The sequence below is a fragment of the Vicugna pacos genome, unplaced genomic scaffold, assembly GCF_048564905.1.
Source record: "Vicugna pacos unplaced genomic scaffold, VicPac4 scaffold_137, whole genome shotgun sequence".
NCBI lineage: Eukaryota > Metazoa > Chordata > Mammalia > Artiodactyla > Camelidae > Vicugna > Vicugna pacos.
The window spans coordinates 14,977-33,496 of record NW_027328817.1 but is presented as its reverse complement, the minus strand read 5'-3'; the positions used below and the strand labels follow the sequence as shown (position 1 = coordinate 33,496).

The 18,520-nt window shown below is 40.7% G+C and overlaps 1 protein-coding gene across 4 annotated transcripts in view; it reads left to right on the top strand.

Moving 5' to 3' along the window:
• The window catches only part of LOC140695095 (uncharacterized), a 31,761-nt gene extending 19,284 nt beyond the window's left edge, over positions 1 to 12,477 (top strand). The window contains exons 4-9 of one of the 4 annotated variants that reach the window (XM_072958013.1): positions 5,435 to 5,552; positions 6,089 to 6,212; positions 10,779 to 10,838; positions 11,004 to 11,094; positions 11,373 to 11,493; positions 12,205 to 12,477. In XM_072958013.1, the coding sequence (XP_072814114.1) occupies positions 5,435 to 5,552; positions 6,089 to 6,212; positions 10,779 to 10,838; positions 11,004 to 11,094; positions 11,373 to 11,467 (488 nt within the window). In that variant the 3' untranslated portion in view covers positions 11,468 to 11,493; positions 12,205 to 12,477. Of the gene's footprint in view, positions 1 to 5,278; positions 5,553 to 6,088; positions 6,291 to 6,472; positions 6,766 to 10,778; positions 10,839 to 11,003; positions 11,095 to 11,372; positions 11,494 to 12,204 lie in introns of those variants that run through there. The other 3 variants (XR_012070782.1, XR_012070783.1, XR_012070781.1) reach the window with 3 other exon arrangements.
• The last annotated feature ends 6,043 nt before the right edge of the window (positions 12,478 to 18,520 follow it).

Below are 18,520 nucleotides of genomic sequence, written 5' to 3'. Positions count from 1 at the left end.
ATAATTTAGCATCAGCAGAGTCAGGACAGTTACACAGTCGCCCTGAACCAATGTTAAGCCACAGAATTTTTGTTACTTCATATATGTTGGGGCTTAAGGGGACCCAATACTTATACACATGTTGTGTCCAGCAGCCAACTGAGAGATGACAAAGAAGAACAGGCAGGCGATAAATGTCTCCTTTATTACTGATGAAGCCACGTTCTCCATGAAATTCAGGGCTGTGGGAGAGTGAGTGTCATGACACTATGTCCCAGAATTAGAGACTTACGCAGTCCCAGGTAACTCTGGTCCACAGCGAGCATTCCCTTGAGAGATTCTGACCCATAATGCACAGGACTGTCTTGCCATGGAACTGAGCATCCCGGCTTCTTCCTAAGGGTGGCCAACACTGGAGGGGAAGGAAAGTTTTCATATGCCCTGCTTGTCTCCCCGGACTCATACCTCAATCTGTTAGTGTGAGGAGGGCTAGCCGTGGGCCAGTGGTCAGGGGTGTGAAGGGAGAAGCAGTCTCCCATGGACCAGAGGAGTGGGGAGGAGGGAATCCCCCTCAGATTAAACAGGTGGTGGCTTGAAACAGAAGGGTGCTCCTCAAGAGTTTATAAGAGGGGAAATAAGGATTTCCTTTGGGACTCAGAATAGTCATGAAACACAGAAGATGATTAGATGGGAGACTTGTAAATCACTTTCTTATTAAATTGAAATTTGTTGGGCACCAAAAATGTGCTACATTCTTTTCTGAGAGTTTTACAGAAATGAATCCTCCAATTTTCACAACAAGTGAGTAAGAAAGATTTGATTGTTATCCCAGGTTTACAGTGTGGAAATTGAGGCACACAGAGGGTAAGTAATTTGGCCAAGGTAACAGAGCTAGTAAGTGGCAGAGCTGGGATTTAAATCCTGGCTATCTGGTTTCCAGGCTCCCAGGGATGGGCTTTGGGTGTTTACAGGTATCTGCATCCCTGGATCTCTGTACCTCTGCATCAGTTAGACCAGAAAGGACAGGGAAAGTGGAGTTATACAGGTACTCACAGTCGTGTTTCAGCCACTGTCCATGGAGTGTGCCCCGTGATTGGCATTAATTGTTTTCCAGGCAGTAGATCTGTTCTTATAACAGAAATTTAGTCCATTGAATTAATCTAGAAACCCTTCCTGCTCTGCTTCTGTCCACGCTTGCCATGTGACTGCCTGCCCGAGATTGGGCCGTGGAGGAGAATCTGTACTCATGGTTGAACTCTGATATTTCAATCTGGTTTGTAGTTTCACATCTCCTGTTACATTAATAAATTGAATTTCTGGTTTTCTTGCATCAGTGTGTCATAAGTTTGCTTAATGTGAAACCAGTCCATGGGAGCCGAGGGGTGCTGACGGTATAATTTCTGAGCATGTGGCATTTCTACCCGTGCAGAAATGGCTGGAGGATGTCCACCTTCCTCACTGATTTCTCCCAGCAGCAGGGTCCTCTCCCACCCCCGGATGTGAGGATGGGATCTCTCTGAGTAGGCCATTCAGAGGCCGAGTCCACCAATCAGATGAAGTACCTGGAAGTGGGTTTAATAGAAGAAAAGGGCTTCCAGGTAGTCCGATGGGCTGTTTGAGTCCGTTTGGTGAAAAGATGTCCACTGTCTGTGGTTGAGCTGCTTCTTTGCTGTTTAAAAGTCTGTATTACATGAAGGGATTTTAAAAAGCAGAAAGGTGTGATTTCAGGTGGTACATCCGCACCGGTGAGTAGTGCTGGATGACCGCCTGTGTGAGGAATAGACAGAGTCTTACAAACTTCATAAAACAGCTTTTAAAGCTCTTCCATCTGAGTGCACTTCGTATGGGGTCCAGTTCATGACTGGTCGCGCTGAGAGGGCACGTAACTGATGATGGCAGAAAGGACACGGAGGCATCAAATAGGTCCCAGACATGTTCTCTGTTTAGAGGATGGGGCACAGAGTAACATATTTGAGCTGGTTTTTCATTGAACACTTTTGAGTATTTTCTAGGACTCCCCAATCCCCCATGGTTCCATGCAGCTGGGTGTCCCCTCAGTGCAGCTCTGTCAGCGCTTGCCCTGGGCTGACGCGGTGTCACGGGGAGCAGGACGGTCAGTGTCCCCGGCTCCTCCGAGCTCCGTCTCCTCATCCGCAGAGCCGGGTTTCTCATCCGTGTCTACTTAGTAGGATTGCTGAGAATCACACGTGATGGTTGTCAGGTGTGATTTGTGGTTGTGTCTGTGATTGGCGTATAGTCAATATTTGATAGAAACACTTGTTTTTTATTATAATTGTGGCTCCTAGATTGCAGTGGTTTTTACTCTGCATTTATTTTTTTATATAAATTTATTCTTATTTTTAAGTAAGCACTTGTATTTATTTATTTTCATGAAGGTACTGGGGATTGAAGCCAGGAACATGTGCGTGCACAACAGGTGCTCTACAATGGAGTAATACCCACCCTCCTTGTCTGCACTTAAAAATAAATATTTCAATACACAAAATATTTCTTAAACACCATCATGGGTCCTATTTTCTGCATAGACAATTGAATACATATGCCATCTCAATAAGAATAAATGTCATAGGGACATACCTTTCTAAATCTGTTTACGTGTTTTAAAACGATCATAGCTAGTGAAAAACACGAGTCTTGGATCCACTACTTCTTAGGGTCTGCTTTGCCATCATGGGGAATTACATTCTACAGAGAAGGCTAATTGGATCTCATTGATATTTGGATGATTTTGCAATGTTCAAGGCTTTCAAAAGCTGACCGTTTTGTATTTTAAACTAACTACAAAGTTATCTTCTAGAAGTTGTAAGTCCTTAGCTTGTGAAGTGCCCAGTAATTCAGTTTGTATATGTCTGTGTCTCTGTGAACGTGTATGTGTGTGATTTCAGGAATGTAGCAATAAGTTCCATATAGCCTTCTGAAATCTTTCTCCTCCAGTTCAAGGTGTAGGTATATATTTACACAAATAAATTGATACTCTTTTGTGATTTGGCATATTGGTGGGAATAAGAGGTTCTCATAATTGTTTCAGAAGGGTTGGGGAGCATGAGCTTAGAAAATGGGAGGAGATAGAGGCAGGGAAGTTCTTTAAACTTTGTGCAAGATGAGAAACAGTAGCTTTTCTTTTTTCTTCTAAAGCAAACTGGCACTGAATTGTAACATACTAATACTCAGAATTGCTTTTCTGATCAGAGACAAGTGCCTCAGATTTTTCAAGGCAACATGAATGATGAAATGTGTTTTAGCAGTTATCTTTAAAAGTAGTTTTATTTTTCAAGTATAAGTCTATAGACTGTTCTTTTTTTCCAGCTGTACAAGAATTTCTCATTGATCCAGGTACGTGATCAATGTGTTTAGTTTCTTTGGGTTATTTATTTTTTTTAAGTGCTTGATTCATTCTGGTGTGAATGAATGTTTAAAATTTCTGGATTTTGATCTTTAAAACTTGCTGATTTATCAGAACTGCAAAAAACCTGATGTTTGTTCCTTGTTTGGTGGGGCAACCTATTGATTTATGTTGTCTGTTATAGAGGGAAATTCTTCCTCTAGCCTGTAGATAATTAAGTGAATGGTTTGCAGTGTGCCTTAAAAATTATTTGAATGCATTGAGCATGTTTGTCCAGTGAATTTTGGATTGAGTCATAATAATGACTTTGCTTTGATTCTGTGGCTTTTGTCCTCTCCACAAGAATTTGAATTCTCTGTTGCATTTTGTATTCGTGTTCTTAACAGGGGAAGGAATTTTGCATTTTTTACAGAGGTGGGTTTTCCTATCCCCTCTGAATTCCTTCTGTAATTGATACAGCGAAAATCTGTTATTGCAGTGCTTAATTATTTCATAAAAAATTTTTTGGCTTAATCAGAAACAATGACAAAGAATGATAATAAAAAATACGAAAACCTTCCTTCCTTTGAAGAATAGAAATGAGGTGGTCAGGCTCACGCATGCTTTGTACCTGACACACTTACTCTCATGTCATTGTGTATCATGAGTCGGAGATGGAGTTGCTTCAGGTTTATAGATTTTTGTTTTAACATTTGTGTTGAATTCATTCTCTAGACATGATGATTCCTGTTGCCTTTGTGGAAAGTGTAGATGAAGGGAAACAAATGCTTTGTTTTGTTTTCAGGAGGCCTGAGATGCTGATGAGAAAAGAGTAGAGGGTGGGCTGAGGAAAATAGTGATAGACCCTCACCTCCAGGCTGAAATTGATGAACAAAGAAATCAATTAAGTGTATTGGTATTTGACTAATAGAAGTCAGACAGCCCAGACTGTCTAGTTATGCCCAAAGGAAAGTACTGAATTCACCTGCAGAATTAGGTGCTTTACCATGTAGAAGCAGCTTAGAGCAATCAGAAAAATCAGTCTTATGATGAGATATAAAAAGAATATAATATCTTTTATTTCTGAAACTTTTCTACATTAAGTTGTGTAGAGCTAAAATTAAGTTTCAAGCACCAGGAGTTAAGAGTTTAGGTGGTTCTGTGGGATCGTTATTCAGGGATGTGTCTAGACCCTGCTGGAGTGGCCGAAGCTGGCAGGAAAAGATCCAGAGCCAGGATTTTTCATCCTAGGATGTCCTCCATAATGGTTCCATGTGGGAGCCCATGATTGAGTTAACACTTTGTAACACATCCCAGCCGCCTGTCAACTTTAAGAAGAAAAAATGTGCTTATTAACTGCTTTAAAGCAAACACCTGTGCATCCTCACTCCTGTCTCCTTGCCATAAAAAGCAGAGACAATGCCTTGCTTGCATATTTGAGGTTATAGATAGCACACTGCTTATTGCACAGCAATGACCCAGGCCCTCAGCTATAAACGCCAGGCCTGCGTGGTGTTAGATAGTCTATTATCCCCAAAACAGGGAGCAGGCTGGTCTGGTGGTCTGCTTTGTAATGAACATGTCTAAAAAATGTATCTTGTTCCCCTCAGCCCATGACTTCCCTAAAGGTAAACTAAGCCTTAGTACTCATGGTGGAGTCTACAATCTCTGTCTCATCCCTTCTTTCCCCAAGTTCCTGCCTACTATCTCACAACTGTTATTGACTTTTTACTTTGATTATACACAATAAATATGGGAGCGTTTGAGAGACTCGTGGATTTGGCTCCCTAATCCCTCTCGCTTTCTTTCCTTTTTCCGCAGTCTTGAGAAATTTATTCCGTGTCGGTAAGACTTCCGCCAGCCAGAACCCACAGTTCCAGGTGAGAAGGATGCAGGCTTTATCCCTCCTACCCGAGGGAGAGAGAGGAGATAATTGAGATATGCTCCCCTGTGGTCCCTTCCTGCCCCAGGGCCACTCCAGTTCACCTGCAGCCTTCTGGCCTCTGCTCACAGGGCCTCTGTCCCAGGATTGACCGCAGCCTTTTATTCCCTTGTCAACATTCCCTGTGCCTTTCAGAGGTTGCTCTCTTCTCTGCAATTCAACCCTGGCAGATGTGATGGTGGTCAGCGTGCTGATGGGCAGTTACTTGGGGACTCCCAGGAGCCATGCTGATTCTCCTGAGTCATTCGGGGTTACAGAACTGTCAAGCACTGCAGGAAGCCCATTCACGTGAGTTCAACACAGCATTACATCACTTTCATTTTATTTTTGAATTTTCAGTGGAGAAATTATTTGTAGCACACTGTTCCAGATTTTAGGCCGCCTGCTTTCCTCACCACCATTTCCTTGTTGGCTCTGGTGCTTGTTTTAAGAACCAGGTTTCTTCTCTGGTCATTTGTAGCGGCTGGGCTTGCCGAATCCTTGATTTGCATTTGAAGCAGAATGCTTCTTCGTGATGTCAAACTGATTTTCCTTGTCATGTCTGAATATTTCTTGTACACTCAGCAACAGTTTCAAGTGAAATGCTCTTGTCCAATTTCGGTTAACTAATATTTGCTGATCTCCTGCTTTCATGCTGAGGGCAGTTTCTTCTTCCTGTAATAAATGTTAGCAATTTGCATTTACTATGGAAGGTACTAATCCGAGGTGCTTTTGTTCTTAACAGTTTTAATACAAATCACCCATTAAAATGTACAGCGGATTTTACTCTATGCCCAGAAATGTGCATCCCAGTCAATCTTAGAATATTTTCTTCCCCCCAACAGGAAACCCAGTACGCATAAGCAGACATTATCAACTTCCCCATCCTCCCCAAGCCCCAGGGAGCCACTCTTCTGTCTCTGTGGATTTGCCTGTGCTGAACATTTCATGCAAATCGAGTCACTTCATGTAAGTGGAACCGTCTATTTTGACTGACTTCTTTCACACTGAGTAACGTTTTCAATGTTTGTCCACGTTGTGGCCTGGGTCAGTACTCTATGCTTTGCTATTGCTGAATAATATTTCACTGTATGGCTGGGCCCCTTTGTTTACCCATTCATCACGTGATAGACATTTGGGTTGTTTCTGTTTTTTGGCTCTGAAAATTAATGGCGAAAAGTAATGGTGAATATTCCTGTAGGAGTTTTTATGTTAACATTTGTTTTCAGTTCTCTTACTTGTGTGCCCAGGAAGCAGAATTGCTGGATCATTCAGAAGCCAAATGTTCAACTCTCTGAGGACGTGCCAGGATGTTTTCCAAAGTGGTCACGCTGTGTTACATCCTCACCAGCAATGGCTGCGGGCTCCGCTTCCTCTGTGTCCTCATTAGTGCTTGTTAATCTTTTTTTGATTTTAACCTATTGTAGTGAATGTGAAGCGGTTTCTCCTAGTTGTTTTGACTTGATTTCCTTTAGAGCTAATGTTATTGAACACCGTTTCATTGTGCTTATTGGCCATTTGTACATTTTCCTTGAAAAATATCTTTTCAGATTATTTTTTCATTTTTTAATTGAGTTGCCTTTTTATTGTTGAGCTGTGGAATTTTTTTTTTTGATACACAAATTCCTTATCAGATAAATGATTTGAAAAAATTTTCTCCTGAGTGTTGTTTTTTCACTTTCTGGATGGTGTTTTTTGAAGCAAAGTTTTAAAGTTTAATGAACTCCAATTTATCTCTGTTTTCATTTTTCCTTGTGCTTTTGGGGTAATATTTAATATCTGATGTATTTTATTAAAACTTGTATATATAAAATAACTTAATTCTTAGGACCGTTCTAGGAGATGGGTGCGGTTGTTGTCCCCAGTCTATGCGTCGGAGACTGAGATGCAGAGAATTTGACTGACATATTAGTGTCAAAGCTACCCAGTGCTGTGGGAATTCAGACCCTCATGTTTTTCCCTAGCATCTGAGCTCAACACCACCATGCTCCAATCTTTCCAGGAAACGTTAATGAAACAATCTTTACTTTTTTGATTTCTTGTTAGATTTTTTTCTTATTGGGGACCTCAAATTCTCATTTTCTTTTCGGATATCAGTGTCGATTTATTTTAGGTCTCATGTAGGGAGAAGCATTGCTATCAGTTAACTTCTTTATTACTCACTCTCCAGTGATGATTGTTGCTAGTTGATCTAATCAAGTCATGCTTAAGTCTTTCCTGCTCATGACACTAACAGCAGAGTCATGACTTATAGAATGCTCAAAGAAGAAAGTACTTGATTGATTTTATTTTGCCAACCAATCAAACCAATCAAATAAAACCCTGGTGTTGACACAGACTATAAGCCCTCCAAAATAGGGTCACTGTCTTCATTGTGTTTCATTTGTTGGGTCACAGTGTCTGGATAGTGCCTTGCTGTCCAGCAGTTTTGTGAGGATACGGTGCTCGTGAATCATTGTAAGGACAGAATTTTGACAACAGACTGTGTTGTTCATTTCACGACGGAAAAGGTAATATAGAATTACTGTTCAGATCTGTTTTAAAATTAAGCTTTGAATTTTGAGAATAGTTCAAGAAGCCATACAAAGCTCTTTTTCACTAATTTTAGATCTATCTTAGACACATTATGTTTACATAGCAGAGTAACTTATCAAGTAGATTTGACAAAGGAGTGTTATATTATTTGTTTTAGTTGAAATATTCTACCAGGGATAAAGTCATAAGTGCCCATAAATGAACAAATATATTTGTATTTAAATGCAACATGGGAGCAGACTACATATGTTTCTATATAATATATATGACTGTGTGTTTTAATCTTTCTGTCAGTGTTTTAATAGTTTTTCAGCAATTTTGTAACTTTAGAATTCTTCTAAAAAAATCACCCCCAATTCTAGTGCAGTTTGTACTGTGTATCCTGTCTTATGCATGGGATTCCACTGTCCCCTCAGTGAGGAATTTCCTCTCCTATTGTGTTAGGAGCAGAGTTAAAGGAACTGTGATTTCTAGGCCTTTGCTCTCCATGTGTTTGCAGTTGGCTCTCAGTCACGATTTTCCCTTTCCAGAGTTTTCATTGTTAAATTAGAATTTCTGAAAATAACTATTAATATGTTGCATTGGTCTCCCTAGAAACTTGACGTCTTTGTACTTTTCAGTTTTCAATTTATGAAAAATGCAAATGCACTCTTGTTTTTAAGTTGTCCTTTTTCAATAGATATTTATCTCTTAATTGATAGAATAATTTTTCCCAATGAATGAATTGGTGTGCATGTTTTAAAGGATAACTTACTTTTTATTTTTCTTATTGTAACAGTAATATTCATTGTAGAGAATTTAGTAAATAAGGATTAACACAGTAATAACTTCACAATGGCCTCTAATCTCACCTGGAGGTACAGTTGTAAGGTTTGAAATTGAGAATTATAAGTCCTCTCAAATTTTTCTTTTTCAAGTACGTATAGGTTACTGAGATCCTCGAATTCCCATATGAATTGTAGCAGCAGATAGTCAGTTTCTGCAGAGGAGCCCGCTGGGATTGTGATCGAGACCACGTTGAATATACGGATCGCTCTGGGGAGCACTGCCATTCCAAGAGCACTTTCTTTTGATAGGGGAATGTGTGTGGAGTGTCTGTCCTGGTATTTAGGTCTTCTTTAACTTTTTTTTTCAACAATGCTTTGAGTTTACAGAGTATTATTTTACTTTAATTATCTTTGCCTTTATATTGAGGACAAGTGTGCAAGGTACTGGGATCAGAAGTGTATATGAGCCCCGCAACTTGCTGCCACCATGGACGCTGCGCTCTTGCTTCACCCGCTGTACAATCTTGCACAGAATACGACCTCAGTAACTCTCTCTTGAATGAATGATTATATGATTGTTGGATGATGCTTGAGAGTCCTTGTGATGATTTTTTTCCCCAGCCTTTCCCCAGTTCTTAACTATGCCCTTTCTCTTCCTAAACTCCAGCCTGGGTTTCAGCCTGTCTGTGGCATTGATTTTCCTTGTCTGTGGACTCTTCCTTTCACTGGTTCCCGATAATGTTACATGTGGGCTGTGGAAACTTGCTAGATGTCAAGAAAGAGCTAATCCATTGTAGGCCAGTATTTTTAGAGTTTGTTATTGTTTTATTGATTGAAATTAAATGAGGCTGCCCCCTGAGCCCTCCCATGAGCACTTTTGACCTTCCTACAGCTGATACTGCTCTAGTTGCTGCATGTGCCCTATCCCCAGCCTTGATTTTGTAATTGAATAAGTCACCATCACTGGAGCCCTCTCTTTAAAAGATAAAGAGAACATTTGCTCCTTTTCCCTGTTTGGGGACTTCAATGAGATGAGATCCCAGATAAAGAATGGAGCCCCACCTCTTTCTGACCCCCGCTGTTTCCGTTCCTTTCTTCAGGGGAAAAGAGTACAATTCAACAGTATAAAGATTGATTGTGAGCTAATGAGATAGACAAGACAACCGATCATTTATTAAATAACCTTTCATGATAGAAACAAATGTATTATACACACAAACAGCACACAAAGCACTGTAGTACCATGGTTACAATCGTGGGTCCGAGTTCGTGTCCTGCTCTGGAGAGACCAGTCCTGTGAGATGGAGAATGGTAAGTCGGCTTAGCCTCTCCAGAACTGGTTTTCTGTCCTGCAGAGACGGGGCTCGCTAGGCGTCCCCCCCGTAGAGGTGCTGTGGGGTGTAAATGACGCGCGTGGGCAGCCTGAGCACAGCTGCTCATTCCTCGTAAGTGCAGGGTAGCATAGCTTTTGCGGTGATGGCTTTATGACCGCCCCATGTAGACTGTCAGTGCTCTGAAGGGATGCCTTGTGGTTTGGAGATGGGATTCTCACTTCTGTAAATACCCAAGTATAGTGTTATTGGGTCCTGCTGATTTCAGTCTATTCTTTAGAAAGTACATATTGTAGATATATTTTTCAAGCATGCGTGCTTTTTTTCTTTTACTATTTAAAGTTCTACCCTCTCATCTCTTGGTGTTACTTTTCATGGAATCCAGGAAACAGTCCTAAGCTATCTGCCTCTTCACACTTTTCCGTGGTGGTTTCCTTCCCTGATTAGAAGAGGGTTTTGCATAGGAAATTTTATTTGTTCCCCTTTTCTTGGAGTCTCTCTCTCTGTCTGCCCATCTCTCACCTCTCAATCTGTCCATTTCTCAACCCACTGCTTCTTCTGACATGTTCCAAAACGCATTTCAGGTAGCTTACAGAAGAACAGATACCAAATAAACAGGTGAGAAAATGGGGCCCAGTTCAGACAGTGAGGCTAGGAGGCGAGCCTGTGTGAGGGTTGCAGGCGTGAGACACATGCCTCTGCCATGTGACTTATAAGATCGACAGCAGCAGTGTGCTTCAAGCTCCCAGCAGACACAGGGAAGCAGGATTTGAAGGAGATGCTTACTGGCTGTGAAATAAATAAGTGACTTAGGAGAAGCCCAGCCTTTCCAGCTACTAAGGCTTAGGAGAATATTTTGAGTGTCTTCCAAAATCAGAGTATGGCATCTTTTCTTTTTTCAGAGTTCTATGTATAGTTGGTTACATTCTATACCTGGAAATTTCTCCAAAACTGCTTCCCACGTGAGTCCCATGGCTCGGGGATTGGGTGGTTCTGCTCATTGATGGGGGTTGGCCAGAAACAGAAAATGAGAGCCTCAAAGGGGCCTGGGATTTGTCAGTTATGTTTTGTCAGTGCTGTAGGGTTCAAGAAATGCTTTCACCGTTTCTCTCCATCTGAGGCGGCAGCGTAATCTCTTACCAGCATCAGGAGCTCAGGGCCACGGGATGGTGGGGGCTGACTGCACTGCCGTCAAGACAGCTGAGCTAGTCACTGCAGGTGTGGTTCTTTTACATACTGCATTTCATGTTCTTTACTAGAATGTTTCAACAGGGAGTTAATTAACTGAGTTAATTAACATTTAATAAATATGATCTTTGTTGAAAAGACAGTTATAGGCAGAATATAAGCTGTGAAGTCTTTAAAAACGGTTTCATTACTGAAATTTCATTTGGGGAGATACACGGTTTATCTTATATATGGCTCTCTTTTAAAGTAACAAAGAAACAAGACAGAAAAGGCAGAGGATGATTTCTGTTCTTCCTCTCGGCTTGCAGGTGCCCTCACCCCCAGTAGCATCAATCAAGACACCAGCACTGACACTGGCCGTGCTCAGAACTGCCTCAGCCCTGAAGACACTGCTGACAAATAGAAGGGGGCCACGCCCTGTTACAGCAGGTGCTCTCACTTTGTGGGTCCTTATGTAACTGCGTGGTGTTAATCAGGATCGCCCGTCCTACATTGTGTGATGCTGCTGCTTTGTCTCCTAGTTACTTGTTTCTCTAAGTATTCTTGTATTATTCTCCAATGCATAGTACTACACACCTAAAAATGCTTTTTTTCAGATGAAAAAGAATGTGCATTTAAAATAATAACTCTGAAAAAGGGGGCAAAAAAGGCTATCCTTGTCCCGCTATTCAAAGATAATAATTAACACGTTAACGTATATTTTCATCAGTGTGGATCACCTCTGTCATAAAAAACCAGAGAGCACTCTGTGACTGTTTACTGTGTGGACACCTCCATTTTCCATTCGGCTTTTTATATGTTTTTCTACAATATTCTATCTCCTCTGGCATGATTTTTGATGACCAGTATAGCATTCTGTCTTGTGGAGGCATTGTCCATTTTACTTCGGACTTAAATAAACTTTTAAATTCCAAGTATACTTAACTGAAATACTGAAAAGAGAACTGTGGTGGTACAGGAAGGCCCTACCTCCCTTCCCCTTATTTCCGAAGAGTAAAAACTGTTGAAAATTTGATATATATGTTTCATGACCTTTATGCCTATGACATACATATATACACACATATGAGAATTCCATGTATACGTGTGTGTATATATGCTTTATTTAAAAATGAGACCATACTATATGTTTTTCTGCAGCTCGCTTTAATCACTCAGGTGTATATCATAGACGTCCTCCCACTCCAGACACACACGGTCCTTTCAGATAGAGTGGAGGGGTCTCCTGATTTGCGGGTGTGGTCTCTTTCCCACGCACACCTTTGGTGAGAGAATGCTGTGGACAAGGCCCTGGACCACGGCGAAACGCCGGCTCCCTCATTGCTCGCAGCTCGTCGTGATTTAACGCATCATTGTCTTGATGGTGGACAGTTAAGGTTTCTCCATTTTCCACTGTCAGAAAGGATATTTGACTGGCATCTTTCTTGTACAGACATTCCTGTGATCTTTTATGAGTATTCCTTTAGTTAAGGCTTCTGGAAATTTAGTCCCTGGATGTGACATTTACATTCATCACAGACTCCATTCAAGTAACTCTAGAAATTCCTTCCATAGGGGAATGAAAAGATGCACAATTACTTATGTAACCAATTCTCTATTGCTGGATATGATTTCACTTCAGTTTTTCTTCCCACCATTGTAAACAGTGCTGTGTAAATGCCCTGATGGGTACATCTTTTTGGACTAAATTTGTTTTTTCCTAGAGGAAACGATTCGTAGAAGTGGTGTTGAGTCAGTGTGTACGTACGTTTTTCAGAGTTTACATATCCATTGACATGTCGTCCTCTGAAAATGTCGCTCATGGTTTCTTCTCCCACAGATGGACACTAGATAGAATATCTTTTAAAAATATTTGCCAATATGATGAGCAAAAGTGCTTTTTCATTGTTTTAGTTTGCATTTGATGACCAGTGAGGTATTGAGCATTTTTCACTCATTAGCCATTTGACTTTTTTAAAATGAATGATTCCTTTTATCCTTTGCACACATTTAAGTGGGGAACTTCTTGTTGCTTTGTGACAGCTCTTTGTATGTTATGAACATTAACTTCTTGTCTTCAACAACATGTATCACAGAGCTTTTTCTTGTCATTTCTTTCCTTTCATTTTGTTTAGGAGGATTTTAATTTTGGTAGTGTCTCAAAATATTCTTATGATAATAAATGTATTCCTTATGTGTTTTATCTTTGAAATTATTCTTAAAAATAATTTCTTATACTGGAATAAATCTCCTCTGTAGGTTTTTTTTAATCTCTAAGATGGAGATGATAATAGTACTTGTTAATGTAAGGGTAAGTTGAGTTAATAAGAGCAAAGTGTTGTATTTGCTGTTATTAGTACTTTTTTATATTTACATCACTGTCTGTAAATTATCTTGTGGTCCTTATGAGAGGAATAGTATTTATTCTTTCTAGGTGATTGTCTGATTGTCTCAGGACAATTACTGAAGTCATACTTTTCTCTTTGATTTGAAATCCCACCTTTACAAAATACTTATGTACACTAGAGTCTCTTTTTGAGCTCATGGTTCCCTTCTGTCAATCTGCCTTTCTTACTCCAGCACCATAACTTACATATTGTAAAAATTTATTTAATAATTGGCAGTCTGAATTTTTTTTCATTCTTTTCTTCCATCCCAAATTTTCTTGTCTAGTATTATGATTTTATTATTCCTGAAGAATTCCAAAATATTTTGTTCAAGTTAAAAAAAATCAGCTTGGAGTTGTCATGGGAGTTTTCAGTAAGTTTTGAATTATTCTGATGAGAACTTACATCTTTACAAAACTGCTTTCCTCCATGCAATTTGTTGATGTCTCTACATTCTCACCTCTTACTTTACCCCTCAGTACAGCCCTGAAGTTTCTCCATTTAGAACATGGGCATTATTTTTTAACTTATTCCAGATTATTGTTTATGTTTTTGTCAATTTTGTAAGTGAAAATTTTTTGCTATTATATTTTTAAACGCTTAAAACTGAAATTTAGAAAGGAAGATTCGGTTTGTAAATACTCACTTTGTAATTTGTCATTTAAAATTGTAAGTATTAAGTAGTTGTTCCAGAATCCTTTCTTTTTTGTTTTTAAAAATTTGTGTCGAAGATTCTCAAAATGTTCATAGCTAAGTAGTATAGGTGGGGAGACAGATGGAGAGAGGTAGTGTGGCTCATGTACAAACTGTGAGCAGTTTCATGGCTGCCTTTAGGCTGGAGAAACCACAGAAGAGCCCAGGTTAGACAAGGAGTGGCTTTGTATGCACTTGAAAGCCAGCTTTCCTGCCTGTATGGTGAAGCCTGGTGGGCGTGGCAGGTAGATGATCAAGGTCTGATCAAGGTCATTTGCTGCACAGAGCGCTGTGTCTGTGAGAAATGGTGACCATTGCCATGGCAAATGCTTGGTGCCAGGAACAATGCAGGGGAGCCTGTGTTAAGGATTTTCCAGTCCTGGGAGTGGGAAGTTCAGACTCTGCATTCAGATCTGAGTTTGAATTAATCCTCTTTAGTTTACTGGACCTCTGACTTTTGTCAAGTTATGCATCCTGTTTGAACTCCTGCTTTGTTGTCTCTCAAAACAGAAGAATTACAGCCTGCTGCTAGAGTGTTTGATCAGGGTAAATGATTTGTGTCTATAAGATGCCACGTACAGTCACAAGCTCAGTGAGCAATGAGCTGTCCCCTCTTCTCCTGCAACTCAGTGCTCGATAAGTCATCAGCAGAAAGCGAGTCCCTAATTTGTATGTGGTGCAAGGAAGAACAAAACTAACGTCTTGCCTTTCCCTGGCAGTATTCTTACTTCTTTGCTTCATGTACCTCTTTCCTCCTTCACTCTCCCCTTTCACCTCCTCCACCAAGAGCCCGAGACTCTCTCAGAACACTAGATTCAAATTATTTAAATGTTGGCTCATTCCCATGAAATGACAGTGACTTAAAAAAACTGTACACATCCCAGAATTCATTGTATTAGATTTACACACACACACACGTGCACACACACACACACACACACACATCAGGCTACCTCCCATTTACTGAGGGAGAAAGGCCACTTTTTCTGAGTTTTCATTTACTCAGCGTGAGAGCAGTCTCTTAAGCAGAATTTCACCTGGCTTCGTGCATGGTTTTTTAAATTGGATTTCTGCTTTTTGTCCATAAAAATATTCTCCTATTAGAAGACAGGAAGTGGAGACATAGATATTCTGCTGAGATATTGGTGTTATCATATTTGAGTTTTAATGGACATAAGGCGGCATAGAGTCATACATTATTATGGATGAGAATTCATGATGATGTAACTTGGACAAGAATCTGGGTCTCCTGCCATCGTGTCCATGCGGGTGAAGAGGCAACTGGGTGGGGGATGGCAGGGAAACTTCTTGCTTGAGTTCCAGGTTCTTGTTAGTTTTCATTGCTCAGCTGCCTTTAGTTTATGTCCATGAGGCCTCTCATGGGAAGGTCACTATGTCCTGAGAGACTGAGTTACTAATCAGCAGAAAGCTCTGGACCCACTCATATTTTCCAGAGTTTTTCTGCTGACCTGCTGACACTTTATATAAATGAGACCTAACAAACTACTGGATATAAAATCCTTATTGTTATCATTTGCCCTCGAGTTCCATAGGAATGGGGTGCTGTCTCAGGCTGTCTAAGGCTAGATCTGAACAAAGATAGGGTGATAGGCTCTGCTGCTGGACCCTCCCCAGTCGAATGGGATTTCCACCTTAGTTTTTAGAATCAGGCAGATGAGTTCAAATCTTGTCTTTACCAGTTATTAGCTTTGTGACCTTGGGGAAATAACTACTTTTTTGGTTCCAATTTTCTTTATCTGTAAATAAGTTCAGTATTTATTTTAGGGTTTTTGTTTTAGAATTGAATGTGCTAATTCCCTAATTTATTCCTAAAATACTGATCACATGGTTCTATGCTGGTGCCTTAGTAGTTGATTGCTAAGGGACTCAACAGTGAGAATGGGGGTGGAGCCCCCTGGATCATACAGCTTATATTCCAGGATATGCTTGTAAAAGACAGGATTGCAGTGGATTTTTAGTAAATGTCCATTCCTTTCCTAATCCCCATTGATTGTGTATATATCTTTATACTAATATATGAACAATTTTTTTTGCAGTTTAAATCTCTTTGTAGTATTTAAAGAATGTAGCTATAACAAAAATACGTGAAATAAAATGACTTGACTTTTATTTTCCTTTCAATAAGCAAAACAAAATAAAATAGAAAAGAAAAGAAAAAGTATTGAAGGAGTAGAAATAATTTTATTTCCGTGGAATCAACTCCCTATGTTAGGTTTTTCCATTGTGTTGTTCAACATCATATAAAATTGACAGGTTGTGACTTCAGTGTTGATAGCTAGGTGAGTATAGTTTCTTTTTGTGGTTGTCTTTGATGAATTATTTGCACTAGATCATAAATGATGTGCATGTTACATATTGGAAACGAGGAAACATTGGAGACATACTACCTCCAATGCAGTCATTTTGTTACTGAGTCCAAACGCGTTCTGCTCGCCGCATGACAGGCCAATAAACCGGGAGATGAGGTGTTGGAGCAAGGAATAGTGACTTCACTTGCAATGCTGGCAGACCCAGAAGATGGCAGACTGATGTCCTGGAGAACTATCTTCCCCAAGTAAGAATTCAGTCTCCTTTTATACTAAAAAGGGGGGGGTTGTGGTTGGTTGTTGCATACTTCTTGCTTTATGAATTGTTTGTCCTTTGAATCCGCTGTTCTTGCAGCTGTCCATGTGGATCAAATCATGGTACCCCTGTAAAACCTCCAAAAAAACAAAGGCTATTCTCTATTATGCAACTTGCCATCTCTACAGAAGTGCAGATGAGCTAACATTTTTAAAGATCAGGGCCAGGAGAATAGGTTTCCTGCAGATTTCAGGCTAAAGGCAACTTTCTTTTTCAAATGGTGCAGAGCTACCAAGTCTGAGCCTAGGAAACAGGGCACAGGTTTAAACTCAAAGGAACAGATTTAACATAGGGTAAAAACTGTTACATTTTATTACAATTCCGTTTCCAGCTTCATAGATAATATTAGTAAGAAATATGAGCAATTTTGTATTTTTCTTCTTAATAACCGATAAATGTACCAACTATATTTTGTGAGCAGGGATGCTGTGCAGGCATTGGGGTGACAGCAAACTCTTGTAGGGGGTGGCCGACCCTGCAACATCTCTGATGCCCCGTGAGTGTTGGTGAGGGTCCCCGTAGCCAGGGGGGCTCTCTTCAGGAACCAGCATATGGGCATTGACCTCTGGAGACCTCTTTTTCGGCTGCAGGAATTTTTTCAGATATTGAGATTGAAAAATCACTCCAGCTGGAAATAATTAGGGAAAAAAAAGAAAAGGAAAAGGGTTTGGAGTAGAGTAGAAGAGTAGGACTTAAGATCACGGAGCCTGAGTGCTTGGCAGCGGGGCCTCGGGAGAGAGGGGAGCAGGGGTGGGGAGGGGCCTGGCTCCGGAACCAGCTCCTGTAATTGTCCCTGCACGCAAGCCACATAGCTTTAAATTGGCCTGGGCCACCTCTCTGGGCTGGATATCACCCTGGGCAGAACCGTGGTATCTGTAAAGTAAAATGACTTCACAACTATTGCACAGAGCTGCAGGTGTAAGAGAGCCTAAGCCTGTCTCAGAGTGCAGGGGACAAGCGGAAAGGAATGGCAAAATTTCCACTGACAATTGAAATTTTGTTAAATAGCCTGCTACAGTTGTTTGCATCACTTGAATGAATGCAGGCATATTTCTGTGGGCATTTATAGGTTCACTGAACCCCACCAGCCCCTCTTGCCCCCATCGGAGATGGGCTTTCTCAAGCACAGTGCCCCTCCTGCTTGGGTGGAAAACGCTGCTGGTCCTTGCCTGGGGCCGGGCTGCTGCAGGGCACTGAATCCCCGAGGCACGGCCTGTGAGACACGACAGGAACATCTCTGCTCTTGACTGGGTGCCTCCGTTTCCCCTGCAGTGTAAAAATGCCGGTGACTGAGTTAGAAGCATGCTTCCAAGCTGTCCATGTCCTTGGCATCCAGAAGCGGAGCCTGGAAGCTTTCGAATTTATCCAGAATGCGGTTTACATTCACCTTCAGCAGGTGAGTGTATGTCCTTACACAAGTGGAGGAATTACTGCAGTTTTCCTGGAACTTTCTCACTACAAGTCCATTTGATTTTTCTGTGCTAGGATTCAGTATGGCCTGCTAAAAACTCTGGAGTGAGATCTTGAAACCCTGATGAAGAGCATTATTTATTTCATTTCTCTATATGATACTCTTTTACTTTTAAAATTCAGAATTTTTGGTTGTTTCAAAAATTTTTTGGGGGGGTTGGAGAATCATGTTTGCTCTTACCATCTTTGCAACCTGTTGCTTTGTGCCTCTCACCTGTCTTCTGTCACTTGTGAGGCGGTTCCATTTGTGACCCTGTCTGGGTTGTTCATGTTATAAAACATAA